Genomic DNA, 27,958 nt, shown 5'->3' with positions numbered 1-27,958 from the left:
ACCGTAAAATTAACGTAAGTTGCTGTTTGTTAAGTTCTCTGTTAATTTTACTGTAGTACTTCACTTTATTCTAGTACTGTAGTCACAGATAGCTGTATTTAGCATTATTCTAAATGTTATGAAATTGGTGTGCAATATTTTAGAAGCTATTAAATGTGATAATATATGACACGTGCTTTTTGTTATATTTGTTGCAGTGTTGACAATGACTGGCCACCTAGTGCAGGACAAGGGAGAATTCCCTACCGCCGTGATAAACACACATTGGAAAGCTGTAAGCACATTAGAAGCATTTCTGATTTTTAGCTTTCCTGTGCTGGCATGCTGTCTGTTATGGATTATACATAACACACTAAGGTAGAGCTTTTATTAATGGTTTAACTTTGAACCAAGAGGTACTTTTCAAGAGTAAGGGCGATTTATGTAAAAAAAACTGTGACAGAAGTGTTGCAGAATTTATTACTGTTATAAACATACATATTTCTATGGCATTTTCTACATTATTTTTGTCCTGTAAAATAGTCGTGTGATACGTGCAAGAGCTTTCACTACTTAACATACCGACTGCCAACTATGATTTATATCTTACTTGTAGCTGGTTCCACTAATGAATTCACTTATACAAAACATTTTTCTACATACAGCCAGGCATAAAACACATGATATACATGTAATGGGCATCAGAGACAGGTGTAGTAAATTATTCAGGTATGGCAGAACTAGTTTTATTTTCATACTGGAAATAAAGCAGCTTTTAAAGTGCAAACAAAGTTTCATATAAGCAATGTAGTTTTAAGACATGAAATGTAATCACTGTATTGCGTATGGTAATAAAAAGTCAAATTCTTTTTATTGATGATAAAGCTTGAAGCACTCTTCAACACAAAGAGCTGACTGCTCTTCTAAAGCCAGACAAGAACAGCATGAATTACAATGTTTCTTCAGTCAAACACACTCTCTGCCCGCACAACTTTGGTCGCTTCTTCCTTCTTGGTGACGGGTATGGCCTCTAAGTAATGAATGCTGCCTTCTATTCTAGTTGTCTTCTGGGTGATTGGAGTCTTATTCCTCATTAATATCTGAATAATTTTTTCTCTGTTAGATAGATGACTTTATCATTAGAAACAGGAAAAAGTTGTTTTATTTTATGACCAAATTCAGGGCGCTTTTTTTTTGGACAGATTTGTTAGCTTTGAAAAATTAGTTATTATTTTTGTCAGTTCTGTGTCACTTTTCCATCACACTCGGTGTTACTTTTCTGCCTTATTGACATTTTTTTGTCATATTCCATGTTATTTTTGCTAATTTCGGTGCTATTTTCCTCTAAACATTGACGTTCATCACATAGGAAATTAATTGTTAGTTTAAAATCGTATAGTTTTAACATTCCTTAGCTACCTACCAGTTATGAGTATTAGTAATCTGCTGTCCTCAGATTTATAACATTTTTCCATGGCAAAATTATGAATTCCACAATATCTTGTAAAAATCATCAGTTTTGGAATTCTTCCAATCCATATGTGGCATACAGCAAACCAGTGCTTAACAGTATTGCTTAAAAACAGTCTTGGTTGCAATTTCAGTTTTTTATTTTTCAACTACACATTTGGCCTTATTTAGGCATCTTGAGGTTGATCTTTTCTAGATGGACGTGAGTGGCTCCGAGACCTGCTGAGCCCCATCTTATTCTGTTACTCGCTCCTGTGAATGGGAATGCGTTGTGCGGGTCATGGAGTAACCCACATCCATCTAGAAAAGATCAACCTGAAGATGCCTAAGTAAGGCAAAATGCGTAGTTGAAAAATAAAAAACTAAAATTGCAACCAAGACTGTTTTTAACCAATACCATCAGTTTTGGGTTATTTATCACATTATTGTTTTTGTGATATTTTTGTGTCACTTCTTATGATTCATGAGATGATAAGCTGTAATCTTCGTTATTTAAAGGAGCATTATTAACCACTACTGCTTATATTGTAAGAGGAGGAGCAGTGGCATTTAAAGTAATCCCCATAATTATCAACGTGAGTATTTTAGAATTTATCACTCAGTTTTTTTCAGTTTTGATGGAAGCCTGTTGGTAACGAAATCTGGTGGACAGTCCACATCTTGCTGCTGTAAAATGCTCTAGGAAGTGTTACCCATGTGCATGTAATATTCCATTGAGTGTTCCCTTGATGAATGTTGCAGTTTATTCTGAATGATCAATGTTTCCAACAATAAATTCTGTGATGGAGTGTACATACAGAGATGACAAATTTAGGTTTCAGGCTAAATGAAGTTTGCAAACTGACACAACAGATCAGTTCGACCATCCTTTCCTGAGCTAAGAATATTTTTGGTGTGTGTACAGAGTTGCCCTAAAATATAACACCATACGGGATAATGAGAGTGAAAGTAAGCAAAGTAAACAAACTTAGTATTAGATACAGAGGGTATCACACTATATCTACTTCTACATCTAACTAGACTTCACAAACACTGTGTAGTGCATGGCCTCTGAGCCAGAATTCTACCAGTGCTATTGTGAAATACTCAAAAACTCCTCTCAAGGTGTGACTTGTGGCTAGGCACAGTGGTACCCAGTACTCTGAAAGAAGGGTTAGTAGTAGTTATCCAAAAAAACTGGCTGGAGCAGTCACGTATGTAAACCTCCAGCCTGTCACACTGCATAATGCAGGTTTCAAGATCTTTGTGCGAGCAGCTAACATTTCTATGAAATCACTTTTGGAGAAGATTTTAGGCAGCTAACAACATTGTTCTGTCCCTCATAGAAGTGTTGGTTTTGCTGTGTGGGGTCTAGAGGATGCAATACACTCTGCAGGCAGCAGTGGGAACCGAAGGAGCAACTGTGCTTTTAGTCTTTTTGAAGGCATTTGAATGTGTGAGATGTGAATTTTTAGTAGAAACGATGATGAGGATGGGATATGGAGATTGTATCACAACAATCCTCCATGGAATGGTATCAAATGCTTCCTCTTGCATTTTAATCAATGGCTGCCTCATAAAATTACTCTGCATCAGTTGATGTATCCACCAGCTATGCCCACTATCAGTGGCCCTATATGCCATAGCCATTTAACCATGACTGCATCTCACTGAAAGTAGAATTAGAGGATAAATGGTTCAGAGCACACGGATATGCCGCACAGAATACTGACAATGTACATATCTGTTGTGTTTTCCCAACAAGACTTGGCTTCCCAGGAAAATGTTCTTAAAATCTACATAAAGGCCACTGGCACTCAGATCAACAACAGGAGAAGCCCATACTTATACCTAGTGGGATCTTTGGTGAAACTCCTGAGTGACATGAGCTGAGCAACAAACCTTACACTGTTCTCTGGGCATCAAGTGGATGGCCACACCTGGCTGCTACATAGCTTAGAACTGGGTGGATCTTCTGAATCGCACCAGGGCCACATTGCACCTGCACCTGAAGCTGCTGCAAAACTTGCAAACACTGTATGCATGCTTTGCAAGCAAAATGTACTATGTGGCCCAAGTACTACTGCTCCCTGAAGCTTTGGCAGCAAATATTCAGCAGGCATTCAGGTGGTTTCTTCTTCATGATAGTATCTTTCAAGTACAGTTCATGGCACTCATCTTGTCTTCCTGGTGGAGCAAGCTTGATCTAATCAGCATTTGACACTAATACACAAGACTCTTCATAAACCAAATGATAAAATAAATACGTCAGAGCACGTGCCTTCTTCATTGTCTTTTAACGAGCACAAGACTAATGAGCCTAGTGCCACTAATACACCTAGAGACAATTCTTCCTGAATACCAGCACATCCAGAAACACTTTCTTGAATTTAGTTATTTATACAGTATATTTAGATAGCATATCAAACGCCTCACAGGTTCTTAATGGGTCAATATATAAAGTCATGACTAAGGCTGCATCTGAAAACCTGATTCTAATAAGGGAATCACAGATGAATTGGACAATACCATGGTGAAATATTCACCAGACATTATTGCCCTCACAGATTCACTCATGATGATATCCGATTGTCCGTCACAAAATTCTTACAAATGCAAACTGCACAAAATTCACCTCAGGGCAACAGCCACCTGCCACAAATGGAGAAATATTGACTCACTCGCACAGGAATTTGTTAGTGGAGCAATGCTGGATTTATGGTATTTTCTTAGTCACTGGCTAGCCATCATTGATATAATGAAAGCATGCTATCTGAATGAGGACTGATGTGGCCTGACAGCATGTAACTCCAATTACTACCTACATTCCAGAATGAGATTTTCACTCTACAGCAGAGTGTGCACTGATATGAAACTTCCTGGCAGATTAAAACTGTTTACTACCTACATTATTGAAAACTGAGATTCTACACTCTCAGAATACTTATCCTATATTGAAGGGCAATGTCATCAAATTGCACAGGACATCAGTCACAGGAAAACATTTGGCAACATCTCAATTTTTTTTTAAATGGAGCCATATACTTTTTGTAACTGCATTCAAAAGCTCTTGAAAAGACAATTACAGTGATATAGTGCTTGATAATATTGATGTTCAAACCTTTTGCAAAAGAATCCAATAAATGTACTAAAATTGGAAAGCAATGCAGTCATCCAGCTATTGCGGCGTTTAAACACTGCAAAGCAGAGCTGTCATGCCAGGCTTCATTGTATATGCAGCAAGACAGTCCAATGCTACTAAGATCAAACCAAATTTCCTGTACGACATAGATACAGCATCAGCTATGGTTTTTGTATAAGGAACTATGGCATATGTTACCTTGTGATGCATTGGATTGGCTTAGAAAAGCTGTTTCAAACGTGTGTATGTTTCAAGTTTTTTGTGGAAACAACTGCAGTTGTGTGTGGCAGTTTTCCATTTAAACCCTTCCCATTGCTGCTTACTTCTCAAAACCAAAACAGAAACATCAGTTGTTCATATGTCAGAATGACATAGATTTGGAAAAACGGAAAAGAAAAATACCTGACCTGTCTTTGCCTCGAGACATCTGAACACTTCTTAAAAGTAAAACTCCCTCTGCCAGACAAATGTGTCTACAGATACTAATTGAAATAGTAACTAGATGGAATGGTTCTTTAAATACAATAAACATTTTGTCCAGAATGACTGATGAATTGTCACTGACAAAATAAATAGTTTCTTAATGAAAACTACTTTTACACTTCATTTAAGCATGTGTTCAAATTTTACCATTGACTGTAAGCAGCCACTGCTCATCTTTTTAAGTGCTTTCAGGCACTAAAAAAAAAAAAAAAGGCATAGCATTCTATTTTAAAAATCGTACTTGCTTCATTACCTCAATTGATACAAGAATTAAGACTCTTTACCACATAAGAAAAGTATTTGCTCCTAAGCATACTTTTATTTGCTGAAAACTTCATTTCGATATCAGCAACTGTTCATGAAATAAAAGGGGTTTTGTGTCTTATGTGACCCACCCAGTAAATGGCCTATGTTTTCCTAGTGAAATGCTCCTTGAACAAATAAATTACTGTGTTTATAAAACAAACTGTACCATTTATTAGGGCTTTCTCCATTTACATATACATATAGATTGTAGGAAGAATGATTGCTTAAATGCCTCTGTGCTTGTTGTAATTAGCTTAATCCTGTCTTTGCAATCCCTATGGGAGCAATATGTAGATGATTACAGTATGTTCCTGGATTCATCACCAGAAGTTGGTTCTAGAAACATTGTAAGTAGGTTTTCATGGGTTATTTTGCATTTATCTTCAAACATTTGCCAGTTCAGTTCTTGAGCATCTTCGTAACACTCTCCCATGTGTCAAACAACCTTGTGACCATTCGTACTGGCCTTCTTTGTATCCGTTCTATAACCCTTGTTAGTCCTATTTGGTATGAGTCCTACACACTTGAGCAATATTCTAGGATGGGTCACACGAGTGACTGGAATGCAGTGTCCTCTGTAGGCTGATTGCCTTTCCCTAGTATTCTACCAATGAACCGCTTTCTGCTGCCTGCTATACCTGCAACCATGACTTTGTTATTGTTGCATTTCATATCCGTAAAAATTGTTACACTAAGGTATGTGTACAATTTGAACAATTGTAGCTGTGACTCATTGATATCATAGTCATAGCATACAACATTTTTTCATTTTGTGAAGTGCACAATTTTACATTGCTCAGCATTTAAAGCAAATTGTGTTTCTTTGCACCACTTTGATGTCTTATCAAGATCTGACTGAATATTTGTGCGGGTTCTTCCAGATTGTACTGCATTACAGATAACAACACTGTCTGTGAAAAGTCTGAGTTTACTGTTAATATTGTCCATAGGGTCAGTAATATATGACACGAACAGCAAGGATCTTAACACACTTCTTTGGGGCACACCCAAAGTAACTTTTACATATGTTGATGACACACCATCTGAAAAAAATATTGTCAATCCATTCACAAATTTTGCTAAATACCCCACATGACCCACACTTTTAATAATAACTGAAAATGTGATACTGACTCAAATACATACATACATACATATACATATTCATATTGTTGATCACGAACCCTGAAGATCATGTGCTGACCTGACAGTGTTCCTCCATAGATGGCAATCTTGTGCACTTTGGACTGCAGTTCGTCCTCCTGTCACTCCCCTGGTCTTCCAATTGGACAAGATCCATTAGGTTTTCCCATAAGCACAGCTTTAGCCCAGTATGTTTCTGGCCTCCTGGTACTGTGCCCTGCCAGGTTTATTCTCCCAACTTTCATTTTCTACATGATGTTCAGTTGTTGAATTAGATGGTACAATCCTGAGCATGAGTGTGGATAATGACCAATTGAGATTTGTGGTGAAAGTATGCTGGAACAAAACAAATAACTAAAGGAGAAGTGACTTGGGATCACCACTCAGGAACATCAGCAACAGCAAAGTAGGTACCAAATCCAACAACGTTAACTCCAGGTATGTCTGACACTTTATCTTTCAATAAAGGGCCAAGTCTCCTTTCCCACAGTGTTGGGTGTCAACTCAGTAGATGACATCTACAAGAAACAAAACGTGCAGGGGGGAAATTACTAATCAAACAGATGTGAATGTAATTTACGATCAGAACAAAACCAATAGTTATCATACTGATGCAGATGGCCCTATTTATATATTTGTTGAGGGTCTTAGTGACAATATTGGTAAATACCATCCCATGGTTTTGGGGGATTTAATGTTCACTCCAGACTGAATATAAACATAAAATTATGACTCACAGTTGTTGGAAAGAATAGGATTGAAACTGATCTGTCAATGAGGGAGGCTGCCAATAAAAGTGTGGAAGACTACCTTCTAAGTCACAAACAGATGGCAGCATATATACCAAACCACAAGATTCACTACCAGGAAGTAATAAGAAATATGGACACTAAACTGTCAGAGCTAGAACTGAAGGAAGTTATTCAGTTTTTGATCCCTGTTACTCACATACATAGGATGATCAAACAAGTGAATCACTGTGGTGTGTTGTCACATTTACATCGCAGTTTCTGCTATAGCATGTGACAATATATACAGAGTGATTACAAATGATTCATCAGGTTTTGGATGAACGTATTTCACAAAGTATTACATACAAAATAGTGATTGATTACATTATATGATAAAGTACATTTTCAAGTTTCTTACACATTATTACAAATGTTCTACGTGTTGTCCTCATGTTACATGACACACATCTATGCAGAGGTCAAGCTCAGCCCATATGCATTCAAGCATGTCCCTGTCAGTGTTCACCGGCACAGCAGTGATTTGATCCTGGAGTTCAGCCAGTGTTTCCAGAAAAGGTGGTACATACACATTGTCTTTCGTGTATCCCTAAAGAAAAAAATCATCAACTGTAAGGCTGGGAGATCCTGGGGGCCACCTGAAGAGTGTAAAATCATCCTGAACACGTTGCCCAACCGACATGTTTGGAAGATCCTGGTTTAGATGGCGACACACTTCTCTACGCCAATGAGGTGGAGCTCCATCTTGTTCAGATGTGAAGCACGAGTTGTCAGCTGTCAGTCTCGGAAACAACTAGTCTTTGAACTATCAGTGCCATCACAGAACACTTAGCTGAAGTGGTAGCTGTTTGTTGCACTGTCTTCTAATGCACGCTGCATGGTAGTGACAGATTCTGTCTTTTCATACTGCAACACACAAAATGCTTTCTGCTGATTAGTCACCATTTTGCAAACTGTTATCACCCTTCCACTTGATGGGTCAAAATGGAACCTACAATGACACAAACGAAACTTTAAAGTATGCTCTTTCAATTGGTTATTAGTGCAAATGGGTGGGCATTATATATTTGAAGCCATAAGATGCCAAAACCCAATGAATCATTTGTAATCACCCTGTTGTATGAGATGTAATGTTAGGCCATACATATCACTAGTAAGACAGTACTTCTATTGGCTCTGATATGGGCATCTCAGTAACCAGTGACTGTCAGAGGCTAACTGTAATAAATGTGGAGGGAATCATAAGGCAGTAGAGTGTACAAGTCAATTAAGATGCTATGCACACTGTAAAGGAAATCACCCACCAAGGGATAAATCATGCCCAATGTATATTAAGTAACAGGAGATAAAAGAAACATCAGCTACTCTCAATATATAAATTAAGAAAGTTGAAGAATATGTAAGCTACAGACCCTATGTCACAATGGCTGGAAACCATAGTAGTAAACTGAATTGAGAGAAGGAATTTATCTCCCACATAACACACAACACAGATTCTTGTCACAACATCTCACATTAAAAAGAATCCTTATACACCACACCCACATATTCCTCAGCCCCAACCATCACACCTGAAGGAGAGGTCAAGAACACAGTATTGATCAAATAGATGATATTTGGAACAATAATTCTATTGACACAGTTAACCTCTTCATACAAAGACTGTGGATTATGCACATATATATAATATGTAGTAAAAAATAAATAAAATAAAAAATAAAAATGTGATAATGATAAAAATAGCCTATACTTAATTCCTACATATATAAATAAAATAATGTAAAATTCCCCACTGGAATGTATGGCTACTCTATTGCAAAAGAGAGAATTTTGCTGTAACAATTTCACGTGGAACTTCAGTTTCAATCTTGATGGATTTGAGTTTCTTGTGTACAGCGACTTCTGGGTTTCCCACAGCTATTGTTATCTGGGCGGTATGGAGAGTCACCTAATCTAGGAAGTCACAGCCTAGTCTGCCACATAATACTCTAAATCTCTGGTACAGGCCTTCCACTCAACTCAGAACTAGAGGGCCACAATCTGCTCTGGCAACAATGCTGTAGATTTGAGCATTGAAACTCCATGAGCAAGGCTGGTATTCTAAACCATCACTGCTAGTCACTGGAATGATTCAGGTATAACCTCAGATCCCAAACGATAGGTATGGTTTATTACAACTTGTACCATAATCTGCAGTTGGCTGCACCTAGTTCCCCCAGTGGCTGCCAGAATAGGCTCTTCAACATGCCGAATGAGGCCTCCAGGCATACACACTGAGTGCATCTGGTGTTCCTTCCCATCCCTTGCTGCCATTTTCCTAAGGGGTACTGTTATTCATTGTATTTTTTAACTGTTGATAAGTAATAGGCCCCTACCCCTTTACATTCGCAGCCCTTGACACAGGAAACAGCAGGTTCCACAACAGGTGAAGTGAGTGAATTTAAGTTCATTGTGGAATTGCAGGTAGTGAAAAAGCAGACGACTCGGCAAAGTGAGTTGTATGCAGTGGAAACCCACTAGACGTAAAACTTCATGTGGAGTATAGACATACCATTTGTGAAGGAGTGTTCAGTTGCTGGCAAGATGAATCATCTCGGAGCTCGTGGACCAAAGGAAGTGATTATGCTCAAATACAAGCACAAATTCTGAACAGATCTTGGTTTGACACCATTAACTCTTTCAGGTTAGGCTTTACCCCAAAAAGTACCACTTAACTGTGAAGTCTTGACTCATCGAATCTGAAAGTATGTTTGCTTAACCACCCATTGTACAAAGTGTTGTAGTTACACTATGATAGAGAGGTCAGAAGTAGCATTGCTCCATATAGTCCGTCTGGGGACATTCTTATTTCCCATGATGTGCACAGTGTTGCTGGTTGTGCCCACTGTGACTGAATGTGTAGTTGTTTCCATCCTTATGTAATATATTGTTGTTTCTGCTCTTTATTACAGGTAAGATAATGATGTGTATACATTCAGAATCTCTGTGGAATTCATGGTTCTTAGAAATATTCTACAGGAGACGACCGTGTCACAAGTAACTCCGAGTTCAAAATATGTACCACACTGCATCAGTGTTCCTCTGCTACATTAGATACTGCATGGAACATCAAAATGTGTTACACATTTCTTTCATTGCTTGTATAGTAAAATTGTGTGGTTCAAATTGCTCTAAACACTATGGGACTTAACATCTGAGGTCATCAGTCCTCTAGACTTAGAACTACTTAAACCTAACTAACCTAAGGACATCACATACATCCATGCCTAACCTAAGGACATCACACACATCCATGTCCGAGGCAGGATTCAAACTTGCGACCGTAGCAGCAGCGCTGTTCCGGACTGAAGCGCCTAGAACCACTCAGCCACAGCAGCCAGCTAAAGTTGCATGAGAGGGTAAATGAACATGTATGTAATTTGAGACATTGTCTTCCATTTCAGTTTATAATGAGTTACTGTAGGGAAATAGTGAAAGATAATGATATAATGGCAATACTCCGTGCTGAAATACTTTAGATCAAAGTTCATCAGACAAAGATGCAGACTTTAGTGATGACAACCCAGATTACTGTGCCCCTCATTCGGGAATGGTTATTGCTGGAACAATCTCTTCAGACAAAAGTGACTCAGCAGAGAAAATAAAGCCCAAACAATGGACATCTCATCTTACTGCTAAGGTCGAACTGCATCTAGTTCAACTGATGATCCGAAACAAGTACCAGCATATAATGCAGGTGATGAAGATCCAACCCCAAACATCACATAAACAGCCACCCTTGTGTGGGGAAACAGAAATACCCAAACAGCTCCACTATTTTCCCCAGTAATTTATCCTTCTGCATATGTGAGTGACTTCAAGAATCCCACTCCTAATTTTTACAAATTGTTGATATCTGATGATGTGATTCAGTGCATTGTTATGCAGAGTGTACTCTGAACAGAGATATCAGAAAATGAGAAACCTTACAAACCCATGGCATGTGGAAAGATGGAAATATTTCTTGGCAAGTTATAGGAATTACTGAACCTCAGTGCCAGGTCTTTAAGAGAGCTACATTAGTTCAATGACAACAATTAATCATCGTGGATGGCTTTCGTCTCATTTGCATCTAAATGACAATAGCTGCGTGCTGAAGCAGGGTGAGTAGAGTTATGATTAGCTATACAAGTTACAACCATTTTTGTCTATGGTTGTGACAATTTCTGAAGTTCTGTCATCAATCATCCAAGTGATGTACATGAAGATGAGTCAATGATCAAATTCAAAGATAGATCATCCTTGAAGCAGTAATTCTCTCCCCCCCCCCCCCCAAAAAAAAACAAAACAAGATAGGAGGGGGGGGCTGTAAAGTGTATAAGTTTGCAGTCAAGTCTGATAATGTGCAATAATTTGATGTTTATACCAGTAAAATAAGTAACACAATGGAGAAATGTGTTAGAGAGAATCATAAAAGAGCTGCTAACGGGTGTTGGAGGAAATAATCGTGTAGTTCTCTTTGACAGTTAGTTTGCCAGTGTACAAGTGCTAGAGCTTCTGGAAAAGAAACACTGTGTGTGGTAGAAGTAGAAGTTTATTGTCTCGTAACTTTCAAGCCATTGTCTTAATGTACAGGAGACTCGTCAAAACACAAAAACTGGTTTACAATTTTCCTTATAATACCAGTAATATAATATGCAGTACTGAGTAATTACTTAATCAAGCAATTAATAATTTTTCTTCAAAAGTAACAGACTTTGAAGATTAACAGTCCTAAGTACTTGCTCTCTCCTGCTCAAATATTGAGGTCGTCATTTAGGAATTCTTCTACTGAATAATAACATTTCTGCACTAGTTTCTCATATAAGGATTTTTTCAGTGTTTCTAAATTTATGCTGAGCAATTCTCTTCCTTTCACTTTGTTATAAATTTCCATACCCATATAATGTGGAGTTTGAGCATAAAGTTTCAAACAGTGGGTGGGCAACATAAAATTATTTTCATTTCTGGTGTTGTGATCATGTTGGAAATGATTTGCTACAAATAAATCAGGGTTACTGTGTACAAAGATAAACAGCTCATATATGTGTACTGAGGATACATTTAATATACTTAGTTTTTTAGGCGTAGGCAACATGATTTTATTTCACCCTACATTGTGCATATTTCTAATGATGGTTTTATGAAGTTTTAGTATTCGACACAGGTGGTTTGAGTTACCCAAAAATACAATTCCAGACCTTATTGCTGACTCAAAGTAGCTATGATATGTTACTTTTCTTATGCCCATACTGGTAGCATTGTACAATATTCTCATTGCAAATGTTAGGCTATTTAATTTATTTGCAAGATACTGTATATGTGATCCCCACGGTAGAGTTTTTATTTCACACAGCTAGCTTCCTGCAAATCCTGGTTTCTGTGACTGACGTGAATATCATTTTTTTTTTTTTTTTTTTTTTTTTTTTTTTTTTTTTTTTTTTTTTTTTTTTTTTTTTAACTGCATTAACCAAGTCTTTTCCATGTTTAATTTTAACCCCTTTAAATCAAACCAAGTATCTAATTTTTCTAAAGTATTTAATACAGTTTGTGGAATTTGATCAGTGCTGTTACTTTCAAGGATTAAAGATGTGTCATCTGCAAATAAAACTGAGTGACACCCAATATTAAGTGGCAGATCATTTATGTAAAACAAAAACAGAATGGGACCTAGGACAGAACCTTGGAGTACTTCATGTGAAATGGTCTCTCATTTTGAAGTATAAGTTCCTCTCTCTGATGTTATAACCACTCTTTGTCTTCGTTGGTTAGATAGCACTTAAACCATTCTAATACCATGCCCCTGATTCCATACTTTTCCAGTTTACAGAGTAGCAAGGAGTGATTCACACTATCAAATGCCTTTGATAGGTCACAAAAAATTCCTGTGGCATGCTGTGAGTTGTCTAGAGATGAGTTAATTTTATCAACAAAATTATTTGTAGCAGATACTGTGGTTTTGCCTTTTTCAAATACATACTGATTTTTTGAGATGAAATTTTGAATTTGTATGGTGACTACCTTTTCAAATATTTTTGATAGTGATGGAAGAAGAGAGACTGGGCGATAGTTTCCCATATCTACTTTTGTGCCTTTTTTGAACATTGGCTCAACTACTGTGTACTTCAGTGTGTTTGGAAAATAACCTTTTTGAAGGGACTGGTTAACTATTGTAATTAGTGGCTGTACAATTATGTTAGAGACCGTTTTTAACACTTTTGTTGGCATCCCATCCCATCCTGCTGATGTTTTACTTTTTCGTGATAGTATCACATTTCTGTATCTTTTACAGTAGTTTTGGTAAATGTACCAAAAAATTCACCATCAAATTGCCTTGTCTGAGTGCTCTGCTACATTGCCATTAGATTTGTTTACATGTATAAAGAATGCATTAAATAATTCAGAAATTTGAGCAGGATTTACAATAGTTTTATCCTCTATCCTGATTTCAGAAATATCATGGCCTCTACCTGTGGCATCTGTTTCAGCTTTGATCACTGACCATAATGCTTTTGATTTGTTTTCACTATCCAATATAAATCTATTATTTGCCAGTTCTTTGGCTGCCTTTACAACTTTCTAAAAAATATTTTTGTTATCTTTTACATAGGCAACAAAATCAGGACTTTTGTTATGTTTTAGTTCCCTATGTAGCCATCTTTTTCTTGGACTCGAGATTTTTATTCCTTCAGTAATCCACTTCCTACAGTGTAAGGGGGAAAGTTTCATTAAAAATGTGTAGGAAGTTTTCCAAGAAAATGTGTAGGAAGTTTTCCAAGAAAGTAGCAAAATTTTCAGAGCATGAAATACTATGATCTATAGCCCACTCCACCTTATTTAATCTGTGGTAGAATAAGTTCATATTTTCTTTGCTGAACTGGCATGTGATGTAGGTTTTTCTTGAGCAAGGTTCTATTGTTTTTGGTAACTCCATGAATAGACTGCAATGATCAGAAAGTCCTAAATCTAAACAAAACTTATTTGCCTCATTATAAGTGTAATTGGTTACAATATTATCTGTACATGTTGAAGACATTTCGTTTACTTGAGTAAAATCAGTGAAATTTGTGCTGAAACCTGATATTTGGATCATATCAATGAATTTTGTTGAGTTATTGGTTTCACTGGCTAGATCTATGTTGAAATCAGCAGTTATTATGACTCTTTTCTTGGTTTCCTTTTTAAGTTTTTGCAATAGACACTGGAATTTCAACAAAAAATGTTTCTTTATTTCTGCGCCTGGAATTCTATATACAGATAAAATTACAATATTTTCCCCTACCTCTACGCAGCAGCTTTCAAATATACATTCTTCATTAAGGGAATCGAAATTCAGTCTTGCTCTATATTCCACTGATCTTTCCACAAGTATGCATGATCCTCCTCAAGTTAAATTATTCCTACAAAAGCTGCTGACAACATAAAAATTATCAAGGTTATTTTAGATTTTAATACTACCCTTTGTAAGCCAGTGTTCATTCGAGCATACAACCTTGATAGTTGGTATTTCTGACAAAATGATTTGCAAGTCATTAAGTTTTGTTTCTCTACCATTTGAGTAGTTTGAACTTAACCCATTTATGTTCAAGTGCATTACGAACATATTGTTACTGTTTTGAATATTCCTAATGGCATCTGGTTTGAAATGCTGTTTGTGTATTTTTGTTTCAACTTCTTTGTCAATTTTTACACCCCCATCTCTGCATACTAGTTTCCCTTACTAAGTATGATCTTACATATATCACTATGCATGTTGCTGACCCTAGCCTGATTAGATGCAGTCCATCTTGTCCTACACATTTATCACTGATAAATTTATTCGATTATCAGTACATCAAAAAAGAACATGCCTAACCAGAAACAATATAAAGAACTGAAATGTGGTGAAAGTGGCTGAGCTACAAGTGATACTGTGCTATGTATTGTAAAATAGAAGGATGAAAGAACTGTGCATTTGTTGAAGAATGGTGGTGCACATAATGTACCTCCATTGTTTTCGAAAAATGTCATTATCATAGGCTTTTGCAAGGGGTGCAAGAGGGGGCACTTGGCCCTCCTGAAATCTAGGTACAGGTTCTTTATTCTCTACAAGCTTCTCTCAGATTCCTAGTAATCACTGTCTGCGACTCGACTAAACTGCAGATTTAACATTGGTGATCACATTGTGAAATATTGTAGCTTTAGCAATCAGTGTATAGATGAGTACAAACCTTTACAGAACTGTTCCAAAATACTGCCTTCAATCATTTTCTGTCTCTTCCTAGTTCAGCACTTACCAAACCACAGAAGGGAGCCAGTCTAAAACTATGGCGCACAGATTGTATCATCCATTCCCAATACATAAATGTGGCAGTGTATAAGTGCAGGTCATCTGTCCCCAGTTCGCATAAGGACACCACCGCCTTCTGTTGATGCTCAGCAGAAACACAACAGTAGTTTACTATTTGTCTGTGCAAAAAGAAAACTCATTATGTCTTGCTGATTCCACATTCAGTATAATACAAGTGCATTCAGAAGAGCACAGTGATATTATGTTGTGGGTGTGTACATCTATACTTAATCCTAATCACATCAGTCACAGAAAGAAAACACTATTTTATGAACAAGAAAAGAGGAAAAAGTGTGAAATTTCAAGATCGAAAAGAACGTGCTCTTGAGGACTGGGAGCTTCTCAAAGTCTATGGGCACGCACAGTGCCACATGCAGTCAGAGAACTACTAATTCTGCATGCTGCACAATAATGTGGCAAAGTGGAGAGAGGAGGATTCCCTTGGTGCAGTCCTAAGCTGTTTAAAGTTGATTCTACCAGCCAATTCAAAGATGGTTTTGGGAGGTTTCCCACATCCGTCTAATCATACCTTGGTCCTGGCTGTGCAATACCCAACCAGTCCAAAATACGTCTTTCATAACACATTTTGTTGAACTTCAGTTACACCAGTCAACATTAAAAAATAGAAATCTTGAAAGTACTCTAAATCTGCTAATTGTGAACACATCTGAAGTTTATTAAGTAAACACATTATTATAGATAGCATCTAAATTGAATAAGCCTTTTTATAAAGCTTATTCCCTCTTTCTCAAGATCCGCTGTAAGGGTGTGAGGGGTATTAATGTGCCGTGTTTGGTGATATCCAGACAGAATTGTCTCAGACATTCTGCCTTTTTCCCCCTATTTCATTTTTTTAGTTTTCAGTTTCAACCTAACATTACAGGAGTATGAATAAACTATTTTGAAGAATATATTCTGTCTTTATTTCACAGTCCATTGGACATGCTGGAGTGGATCAAATGAGGATGTGTTTTCGGATTGTTGAATTAAAAATGTGGCGTCTATATTCATATTAGTAACATGAAAGAATTTATGTTACTTATATTATTGAATTATGCTTATCATGTTGTATCAAAGTAATCTACCTTAAAAATGCTAAGCAGATAATTATCAATATTGTGTTTTGGGTACTTATTGTCAAATTGAATTCTTGGGACATGACACGTTTTCAGGCTTGCACTACCCAAAACAGAGGAATTTCACATCCTGTGATTACAATGTCAGTGCGCTACAATTGGAATCATCAGATCTTATTGACATCTAACTATAAAAAATTTTATGGAAATGAGATGGAATGATCACACAGGCTCAATCAGAGGTAAAGCAAGGCAAGCTTTGGTTCATTGGCTGGATAGTGTGAAAATGCAGTCAGTTTACAAAGGAGACTGCTTATGAAACACTTGTGTATGTTGTTTTAAAATATTGCTCAAGTGTGGGGACCCATATCAGATAAGACTAACATGGGATATTGAATGTATGTAAAGAAGCGCATCACAGATGGTGACAGGTTTATTTGACTCATGGGGGAGTGTCACAAAAATGCTGAAAAACCTCAGTTGGCAGACATTTAAAGACAGATGCCAACTAAGCTACATAGTTGGAGACACTGCAAAGGTATTTTTGGTTTCATCCACATTGTCACACCCTCAACCAGTCAGATATCATTTCTAGCCCTAGAACCCAAACACAAATGTCCAGTATTTTGTAATTAAATGTCTGCCTTGCAGGTCCTTCGTGGCATTATTATTGACTGTTAAAATGTCTCTTTTATTTTTGGAATTTGATTTTCAGTCTGGACTTCATTACTGACTGTATAGTTTAGTTTCTGATAGTTGTTAGCCACCAAAATGTCAACTAAACTTATGAAAGTAGGGCTGCCAGTTAACAAGAATTGAACTGAAACATCTTTGCACATCCTATTCTACTTGTTGTCGCCTTCGTATCTAAATTTATTTCCAGTTGACCCTTACCTTTGGAAAGTGCCTTATACAATTTATCTTCTTATTTCAAAATGAAGAATATTAATTCTGTGAAAATATGTTACAATTACTGTCATGTTGAGGTTGTGTACATACTATGCAATTTGCAAGATATTTTTGATTAATGCATGTGGATTTTGTGTCTGTATGTCATCTGGGTTAAGCAAAATATTTTTCTGTAAAGTTTCTGGAAAGATTAAATAATGTTGAAATCTCTTTCTAAACATCTGAACATACTATTGCTTCTTTATGTGCTGTGTTTGGAAGAACATGTTTGTTTCTAAACCATTCTATGTTCAGATTTAATATCATTTCAGTCTCTTTCAATTACTGTTATGTTGTGCAATGACTAACACATCACAATTCTGAATCTGTTTGTGTCCAGATGTGAATAAATTTTCATCATTTTAGTTTTCAAAAAAGCTGATACTAACAAAATAAATGTTTGTTGCTGAAATTGTTGTGAATCATGATGTAATTTATTTAAACATTTATTAGTGTACATTCTCATCTCTTCTTTTCTCTTATCTCTATATAAAAATTGAAGTCACTTGCTCACATCCATCTGCATATGCAGGCTAATCACAGGCACTCCCAGAGTGATTTTGATCCAGTTTTGGCAAAGAAATACACTGATTCACACGAAAATTTTTTGCATATAAGTTATAAATATTTTGTACAAATTGTCTGAATGATGTTGAATTAAAGTTGAACAATGAAAATGATTCCATTGCCACCTAGCGAACAGCAATCGTAACACGAGAAAGCAGGGTCTAGCAGACAGTTCCCGGTCTACACTAGGTGAAGTGTGACGGAAACGTGAATCGTGTTACTACACAATTGGCGACGAGTAGGGTCGTTCTTTTGCGTGTTGCGTCGTTGTTCCAGTTTCGCAGCTTCTCCACGGCATGGAGGATTTGGCGCGGGTTTTGGTTGCGCAGCAGACGGAGCTCATGGCCACCATGAAACAAGTGCTTCCGGCGTTGCTCTCCACTCCCTCTGCTCTGGCGCAGTTCCCTCCTCCCTTTCCCCCGTATGACGAGATGGCGGAGGATTGGGATGCATATGAACATCGCCTTTGGCAGCATTTCCAGGCGTTTCATGTTGCCGATGCGCAGGTATGTCGTGCTCTCTTCTTATCTTGGATATCTCCCTCGCTGTATCACGTTTTGCGGCGGCTAGCGCCGTTGCAGGAACCCTCATCCTTGTCTTTTGAGGCATTGTGTTCCTTGCTGTCTTCATATTATCGCCGCCGCACGCATGTTGTGGCGGCTAGGGTCGAGTTCTATCAATGCAAGAAACAGCCCCATCAGTCTTACCAGGCGTGGGCAGCTACCCTGCACGGTCTTAGTCGCAAGTGTCATTTTGTCACGGAGCAGTCGCGAGAGTCGTATGCCCACGTTATGGTACGCGATGTCATTGTTCGTTCGGCCCCTTATAGGGAGGTCCAGCAACGGGGCCTGCAGTTAGAAGACCCTTCCCTCGAGGAAGTCCTGTCCATTGCTCAATCGTATGAAGTCTCTCACGCTGCAGGCCAACAGCTGGAAGCGTGGTGCGACGTCGCGGAGGTTCAGGGCGGCGCAGCCACGTCCACTGTGTCCGGGGTCGACGACGTGCGAGCGGTAAAATCCGGCCGTTACGGCCGCTCCCGCACGGCACGTAAACAAAATTCCGGCCGCCGGCCCCTGTTGCCGTCCTGTGCGTCGTGCTATATACGTCATGATCAGTCAGAGTGCCCCCAGCGTTGGGCCGTTTGTCGCAAATGTAATAAAAAAGGTCACATTGCTAAAGTATGCCGCTCAGCCTCAAAAGAATCGAAGGAAGCAGGTACAGAGGACATGGACGTTAACTTTCAGGAAGTTTCATCGGGCCAGGCTCCTGACGCATCAGCACGCAAACTCTTTATCGAGGTGTCGGTTCGGTCGCTCCGGTTACAACTGCAAGTCGATACGGGCGCGGCAGTTTTGTTGTTGAATGCACAAACTTATTCCGACCTTGGATCGCCCCCATTGGCGCCAGTTTACCGGCGTCTACGTGGTTATGGTAAACAGTTCATTCCCCTGTTGGGTCAATTCACTACCGACGTGACTTGCAAATCAGTCACTCGGCCTATTACTTTTATTGTTGTCAGTGATGCGAGCTCCGCTAGCCTTTTTGGCCTGGATGCCTTTCAAGCTTTCGGTTTTTCTATCACTGACACCATACAGTTGATCTCCGAAGACGTTCCCTATCAATCATTGGAATCTTTGATCTCAGACTTTCCAGATATTTTTGAGGACGGCCTGGGGCGTGTTTCAGATTTTGAAGCTCACTTAACATTGAAGGGGTCGGCTCGCCCGCATTTTCTACGCGCGAGGCAGATCCCCTTGGCTCTCCGCCCTCAAGTAAAGGAAGAGCTAGACCGACTGACAGCCCTAGGGGTCGTTCTTCCCATTTCTTCCAGTGAGTGGGCTTCGTCCCTCGTTATTGTAAGGAAGCCCTCGGGAAAATTACGTCTTTGTGGCGATTTCAAGGCCACCATTAATTCACAATTGGTGGTGGACACCTATCCTTTGCCTCGTGCTGATGAATTGTTCTCCGCTGTGGCGGGAGGCCAATATTTTTCGAAAATCGATCTGTCGGAGGCTTATCATCAGATACCACTTGATGAGGACTCCAAACGGCTGGCGGTCGTCAACACTCCGTTTGGCCTTTACCAATACCAGAGGTTGGCCTTTGGAATATCCAGTGCCCCGGTGATATTCCAGCGTTATCTTGAGCATGTCACGTCAACAATCCCTCATTGTATTAATTACCTGGATGACATAATTGTCACAGGCCGCAGCACGAAAGAACACTTGCACAACCTTCGCACCCTCTTTCTCAAATTCAGGTCTGTGGGCTTGCGTTGCAACCTGCATAAGTCAACCTTCTTCCAACTGTCCATTGAGTATGTGGGCAGCATATCTCGGCACGGCATCCAGCCACTAGGAAGTTTGGTCCAAGGTATCGTCAACCTTCCTCGGCCCGCTTCGCTGAAAGAGTTACAAGCTTTTTTAGGCAAGATAGCCTATTACCACCGGTTCATTCCCAGGGCTTCCACTATAGCCCACCCCCTGTACTGCCTTCTGCACAAGGGTGTTCCTTTTGATTGGTCACCTGCATGCGAGCGAGCATTCACCTCGTTGAAGGGCCTCCTCACGTCAGCCCCTTGTTTGGCTACTTTTGATCCCCATAAGCCGTTGGTCCTGGCTACAGACGCTTTGCAGTTTGGGGTGGGGGCGGTCCTGGCCCATCGCAACGCAGATGGTTCCGAGCAACCACTGGCGTTTGCGTCTAAAACGCTTAGTCCCGCGCAGGCCCATTACTCCCAGGTGGGAAAAGAGGCTTTGGCCATTGTTTATGCTGTTACCAAGTTTCACCCTTTCTTGTATGGCACGAAGTTTCAGTTAATCACTGACCATAAGCCGTTAATATCGTTATTTGGCCCCGCCTCTCAGATTCCGGATAGGGCGGCCCACAGACTACAGCGCTGGGCCTTGTTCCTCTCTAAGTACCATTATGACATTCATTTTCACCCTACAGGACAGCATCCCAATGCCGACGCTCTTTCCCGTCTTCCGGTGGGCCCGGATCCTACGTTCGATCGAGAGGAGATTATGTGTTTTCATTTGGATGTGGCGTCCCGCCACGCGGTTGATGGCTTCCCGATCACTAGTTCTTTCGAAATGTGGTGCTACAGAAGAATGCTGAAGATTAGATGGGTAGATCACATAACTAATGAGGAAGTATTGAATAGGATTGGGGAGAAGAGAAGTTTGTGGCACAACTTGACCAGAAGAAGGGATCGGTTGGTAGGACATGTTCTGAGGCATCAAGGGATCACCAATTTAGTATTGGAGGGCAGCGTGGAGGGTAAAAATCGTAGAGGGAGACCAAGAGATGAATACACTAAGCAGATTCAGAAGGATGTAGGTTGCAGTAGGTACTGGGAGATGAAAAAGCTTGCACAGGATAGAGTAGCATGGAGAGCTGCATCAAACCAGTCTCAGGACTGAAGACCACAACAACAACAACAAGTTCTTGAGTCGCCAGGGAAACGGCGGCTGACCCGGTTCTCCGGCAAGTAGTTCGCCTCATTCAGCAGGGTTGGTCTTCCCGCCCTCCGGGCTGGGCCTCGGGCCCTCTTCGTAATTATTTTCTTCTATGAGACCACCTTTCGGTCTTGGAAGGAGTTCTCCTTCTGGCTACCTATGATACAGCTCCTCGCGTGGTTGTTCCTGCAGGTTTACGAAGGGAGGTCCTCACGTTATTACATGCGGGTCACTGGGGTGTTTCCCGTACTAAAACCTTGGCTCGCAGACATGTGTACTGGCCCGGTATTGACTGAGAAATTGAGCACTTGGTGGCCGCCTGTTCCCAGTGTGCGAGCCAACAAGCATCTCCCAGGGCAGCGTTCTCTTCATGGCCGCCGGCTACCCAAGCATGGGAACGTGTTCACATCGATTTTGCGGGCCCGTTTCTCAATGGCTTTTGGCTCATTGTCATTGATGCTTATTCCTGATTCCCATATGTGGTTCGCTGCTCCTCAACCACTTCAGAAGTTGCAATCCAGGCACTAGCAAAAATCTTTTCTGTGGAAGGTCTGCCAATCACCCTGGTCTCAGACAATGGACCACAGTTTATTTCGCAGACCTTCCAGGATTTTTGTAGGCGCTTCGGTATTCGGCACGTTTGCTCTCCTCCCTTCCATCCACAATCGAATGGGGAAGCCGAGCGCATGGTGCGCATATTTAAGACGCAGATGAAAAAGTATGTGCACGAATTTCCTGCGGTGGAAGCATTGACGTTTTTCTTGACGGCATACCGGACCACACCAATGGGAGAACGCAGCCCCGCAGAGCTCCTCCATGGGCGTCAACCTAGGACTCTGCTGCACCTCCTCCGGCCTGGTCCTTGCCAGTCTTCACAAACCGGAGTGCCTGGCTTTCCACTGGGTATGTCAGTCTGGGCCCGTGGGTTTGGTCGCAATCCACGTTGGATACCGGCGGTGGTCCTGCGCCGACATGGCCGCCGGCTCTATACCTTGCAGGCGGGGGACCGGGTGGTCCGTCGTCACCAAAATCAGCTACGTCCACATTCGGGCACCCACCCTCCGACCTCTCGGACACCGGCTTCCCCATTGCCGGCACCTGTGTTGGTTTCACAGGGGACGTTACCTCCTCTCCCCGCTGTGACTCTGCCGCACTGCGATGGTTCTCAGCCTTGGCAGCCTCCAGTAGCACCAGCACCAGCTTCCCCATCGTTCGAGATGCCACAGCGAGAGCCAGCCCCCCTAGCAGGCCCGGTTTCTCAGGAGGCTGGGTCACCTGGGGTCGTCCCTTCCCCTTCGTCCCCGCCACTGGGTCTTGCCCCTCCCGAGGTGGAACAGGATCCGGCGTTCGACAGCTTGTCGCCCGTTCTGTCCCGGGCTCCGGTTGTGGGACGACGGGGGCCTCTTCATGTGGGTCACTTCCAGCCGTATTTGAAGGTTCCGGGTCAAGGGTTGGCAGATCCCCTCGACTCCAGCCATCCAATAGATGTGGAGGTCATCGCTCCGGCCTGACGCTCCGCCTTCCGACGCAGTGGATCACAGTGGCTGCACCTCCTGGAGGAGGAGGAGTGCTGTAGCCACCAGAAAGATCGCGGGAGGCGCACATTGGCACGGCGCGTCACGGACGGTAGTTGCTGCAAGTAGAGTCCCGTCCACCAGAGGGCACGCGAAAATTCGGACGCGACCTCTGCTGGCATAACAACAACAACAACTCCGGCAGCACGGGCTGGGCCGAGTCAGTTCACATCGGGCAGGTCTAGCAGACGGTTCCCGGTCTACACTAGGTGAAGTGTGACGGAAACGTGAATCGTGTTACTACACAGGGTGTCTCAAGAATGCAGCAAGCGGGATCTATTTTGCATTTGATGATCTAGTTGTAGAGCATGTGGCTGAAAACTAAAAGATTGGGAGATTGAGCCCTGGCTGTGTCACATTTTTTCACTTTGCCTTTTAACCTATCATTCACCTTTCAGCGGTTTGGAAATATACACTTCAAAATATGACAACTGTTTCTGACTGCCGATTTCTGGTTCTTTCAATTAGCAGTCACAATTTGCTCCCTTAATTCACTGCAATTTCTTCAAGCAATGGGCAGTGAGTTACTCAACTTTCAGATATACATTTCAAAATATGACAACAGTTTCAGACTGCCGATTTCTGCTTCTCTCAATTAGCAATCGCAATTTGCTATATTAATTCACTGCAGTTCCTTCAAACAACAGGCAGCGAGTTACTCAATTTTGAAGAATCATAATAAATCTGACCAGTAACAGGAAACTAACCACCTCATTATCATCAGGCTGTGATGAGAGATTTACAGTTTGAATTAAAAATATTTTAACCAATAGTTTCCCTGCAATAATTTGAGAATAAGTGCACTGTGAAAAAACATGAAAAACTACTTCAGCTATTTTGCTTCATTCACATACAGTACGTTCTTTCAGCAGCACATCAGATGACTCAGCTTTCTGCCTTCCTTGAATCAAACCTAGTTGTGGACACGATTCTTTGCATGGCATGGCAAAGATGTATGCCATAAAGAGTCCCTGACAAAGTACATGGTGTTTCAAAATGAATGTATGGTTTTTAAGGCTTTGTAGCATTTATTATGTTCAACTTACAATTGTAAATAATACATAAAATGATATTTGTATACCTGTGTGCAAAGGGAAGAGTATGAAACGACCAAGAGTGACTGAAGAACGAATGAGAGTCTTTCATGCGTAGCCCCAAGAAATCAGTTCGGAAGTCTAGTCGTGAATTAGCAGCTTCAGTGGAGTCTGTGTGGAGACTTTCAAGGAGACGCTTACAACAACATCCTTATCATTTGTAGTTGTTACAAGTTCTAATACATACAGACTAAAATTTATGTGCCAACTTAGCAAACGAAATGTTGCTGCATGACAACCAAGATTTCTGGGTCGTGTCATCTTCAGTGATGAATCAACGTTTCACATCAGAGGAAGTGATGTAATGTGCACATCTGGTGATCAGATAATCGCCAGGAGATGATACAGTTGCAAACTGAATGTTTCTTGTGCTGTATCCCTGTGGAAAGTTTATGGGTCTTTCTTTTTCGGTGCAGCAGCTGTAACTGGCATTTCTTATCTTGATGTGCTACAACTATGGCCCATGTCTCAATTGGAAAAAGTTGAACAACACAACTTTATTTGACAGCAAAATAGTGTACCGCCTCACTGACATAACTCAGTATGCGACCGGTTAGACGACGTTGTACCTGATCGCTGGATTGGCCCCAAGGGGCCGAATGACAGAGCATTTTATGCATGACCTCAACATTCACACATGATCTGACGTGAATATGTGTATGTGTCTCCGATACCAGCTGATCTATCCGACTGTAGAAACAGTGTTATTACAACAGTTACTCCTGGCAATTGATCAAAGTTTTGGAGCAACTCATCTATCGACTCGATGTGTGATTGGTGTTCGCACTGAATAATTGTAAGAAAAACTGTTTGTGTTTCTCTTCCATTAGGTGTGTTATTTATAATTGTAAGGTGAAAGTAATATGTGCAGCAAAGCCTTAAAACCCATATATTCATTTTGAAACACCCTGTATTGTGACAACGAGTGTCAACAATGCATCACAGTGCATACTAAGCTTCACAAGGGAAGTGCTGTAACATGAGCTAAATATGTACCTCATACCGGATTTTTTCTTTTTTTTTTTTTTTAAAAAAAAAAAAAAGAAAAAAGAAAAGAAAAAAGAAAAGAAAAAAAAATTATCATGCCGTGTTTACCCTGGATGTAAACGTATTACTTACAACAAGATGTGCTTCCAAGCATTGTCATGATATGTACTCCAAACACCAATTCAATATTCCTCCAGACATCTTTCCTGCTGTGTGCTGCTTACATTGCACAAGTTATCTGAAAGTGATGGCATTCAGTTACTTAATGTTGTTCTCTCACATTTATTCATAACTCTATGCAGTGACCTGCAAACAAAATACACTACACCGAATAGTTTGTCTGGCTGTAGATACCCAATGCTACCCATGCGAAACCAGGTGGAGTGTTAGTATACATATAATTTTCATCAGTCAGTTTGTTACCAGCAGCTAAAGTAATGTAACTATTCTCAGAATTCCAGTTGCTGGTATCAGAAAAACATGACAAGAAACCATTGATGAAATATGAACGTAGAAAAAGCACAGCTTCCTGCAATCTGTTGGTAACACAGTCTGATTGATTATGTCATACTTGAAAATGGATGTGGTGGCTGTTTCGAGTTATCTGCACACCGTCAGGCACAATTCTACTTTTATTTTAAACATCAAGACTAGTTTTATGCCAAATTTAAGTTGATTGTGCTGTTATTTCTGTCTTAAAAGTCACGAACATGGTATGTTGGATCCGCTACTCACCAGAGTAGTGCTGCATGCTCTGTAGATTACCTGTTTTTATCTGCACTGTTAACCTCAGTAGCAGCACCTCCATCAAAACTGACTGAAAAGTTGATGGTGGGAACTGCCTATTATCGGTAATGTAGTCTACACCTAAAATTGTGGTTCACACACATTAATTTCACTTGGCTGCTGACAGAAGTATTTGTATTATTTATGTACAGTTAAATGGATAGCCACATACTGTACTTCGTTGATGTCCTGCAATATTGTTCAAGTGCAGTAAACTACCACTGACATAATTATTTGCAAACATTTGCATGTGGCAAATATGTAATTAACACAGTCACTGAATAAAACTATTAAACCACTGTCCTTTAGATTGAACAATGATATCAATATGAACACATTATGCACAGTAATTATCATTTGGAAACAACCCATTCATAGTCTTACCCTATTGTCACAGTTTACTCTAGCCATTATTCATTATTAACATTTTCAATCAAAATAATTACAAATTATATATAAAAACAAAGATGAGGTGACTTACCGAACAAAAGCGCTGGCAGGTCGATAGACACACAAACAAACACAAACATACACACAAAATTCAAGCTTTCGCAACAAACTGTTGCCTCATCAGGAAAGAGGGAAGGAGAGGGGAAGACGAAAGGAAGTGGGTTTTAAGGGAGAGGGTAAGGAGTCATTCCAATCCCGGGAGCGGAAAGACTTACCTTAGGGGGAAAAAAGGACAGGTATACACTCGCACACACGCTTATATCCATCCACACATACAGACACAAGCAGACATATGTCCTTTTTTCCCCCTAAGGTAAGTCTTTCCGCTCCCGGGATTGGAATGACTCCTTACCCTCTCCCTTAAAACCCACTTCCTTTCGTCTTCCCCTCTCCTTCCCTCTTTCCTTATGAGGCAACAGTTTGTTGCGAAAGCTTGAATTTTGTGTGTATGTTTGTGTTTGTTTGTGTGTCTATCGACCTGCCAGCGCTTTTGTTCGGTAAGTCACCTCATCTTTGTTTTTATATATAATTTTTCCCACATGGAATGTTTCCTTCCATTATATTGATAAAAATAATTACAAATTTGCACTCAATCATCCAAAAGTGGTCACTGAATCATTGAATAAACTCCTGAACATGAAATTTAGGTAACACTCAGTATGTGTCCTGCCTTGTAAGCCATACTAAATTGTCTTTGGTATGTTATCCCATGAACCTGGAGCATACTCATTTCATAACTCTCAACAGACTGAAGTGAAATGGCTGCCAACATGCCACTTACAGAAGTTTACAACAATTAAAACTGAAGTTGTCTTTTGTTGCTTGCGAGATTTCCGCAAATTGCAATTATAGATTTACATTTCTGAATAACTGAATAGTGGATGGAATTTTGTTTAAATGCAAACTTCCAGATACAGTAATAATTCCTATTGTATTCTACTAATTGGTTTTTCAAATATGCAATTCTACACTGAAGGGGGGAAAAAAATATCGACACCAAGAAGAAATTGTGTGACAAACAGAAATTGGTGGGCATGTTTCTGCATCAGAAAGATGATGTCTAGTCAAATCTTGTGCCAATCGCGTAAGAGTGGTGATAGTAGTGCCAGTGTGAGGATGCAAGTCAGGTTTCCTGTAAATAAACACTGTAACAGTCGTGTGTGTTAGTTACCTTTGAAATTGGACATGGTGAGTTGATGTTAATTAAAAATGCCTTTAAGATGAAAAGATGCTGTTATCAACACCTCTCTGAGTTTGAATGAAGTTATGTAACAGGGCTATGAGAAGCTGGAGTTCCTTCTGTGATACTGCAGAAAGACTTCACAGGAATGTAGCCACTATACACGACTGCTGGCAGAGGTGGCCAAGACAATGTATGGTTCCAAGAAGTATGAGCTCTGGATGGCCACACGGCACT

The 27,958-nt window shown here is 40.1% G+C and overlaps 1 protein-coding gene across 1 annotated transcript in view; it reads left to right on the top strand.

Annotated features, from left to right (window-relative positions):
- Positions 1–27,958, top strand: part of LOC124802766 — a 177,057-nt gene that overhangs the window by 53,716 nt on the left and 95,383 nt on the right. The window contains exon 5 of the mRNA XM_047263758.1: positions 198–274. Coding sequence (XP_047119714.1) covers positions 198–274 — 77 coding nt within the window. The remainder of the gene's footprint in view (positions 1–197; positions 275–27,958) is intronic.

Source organism: Schistocerca piceifrons, chromosome 6 (genome assembly GCF_021461385.2).
Source record: "Schistocerca piceifrons isolate TAMUIC-IGC-003096 chromosome 6, iqSchPice1.1, whole genome shotgun sequence".
Taxonomy (NCBI): Eukaryota; Metazoa; Arthropoda; class Insecta; order Orthoptera; family Acrididae; genus Schistocerca; species Schistocerca piceifrons.
This window is presented reverse-complemented; position numbering and strand designations above follow the sequence as displayed.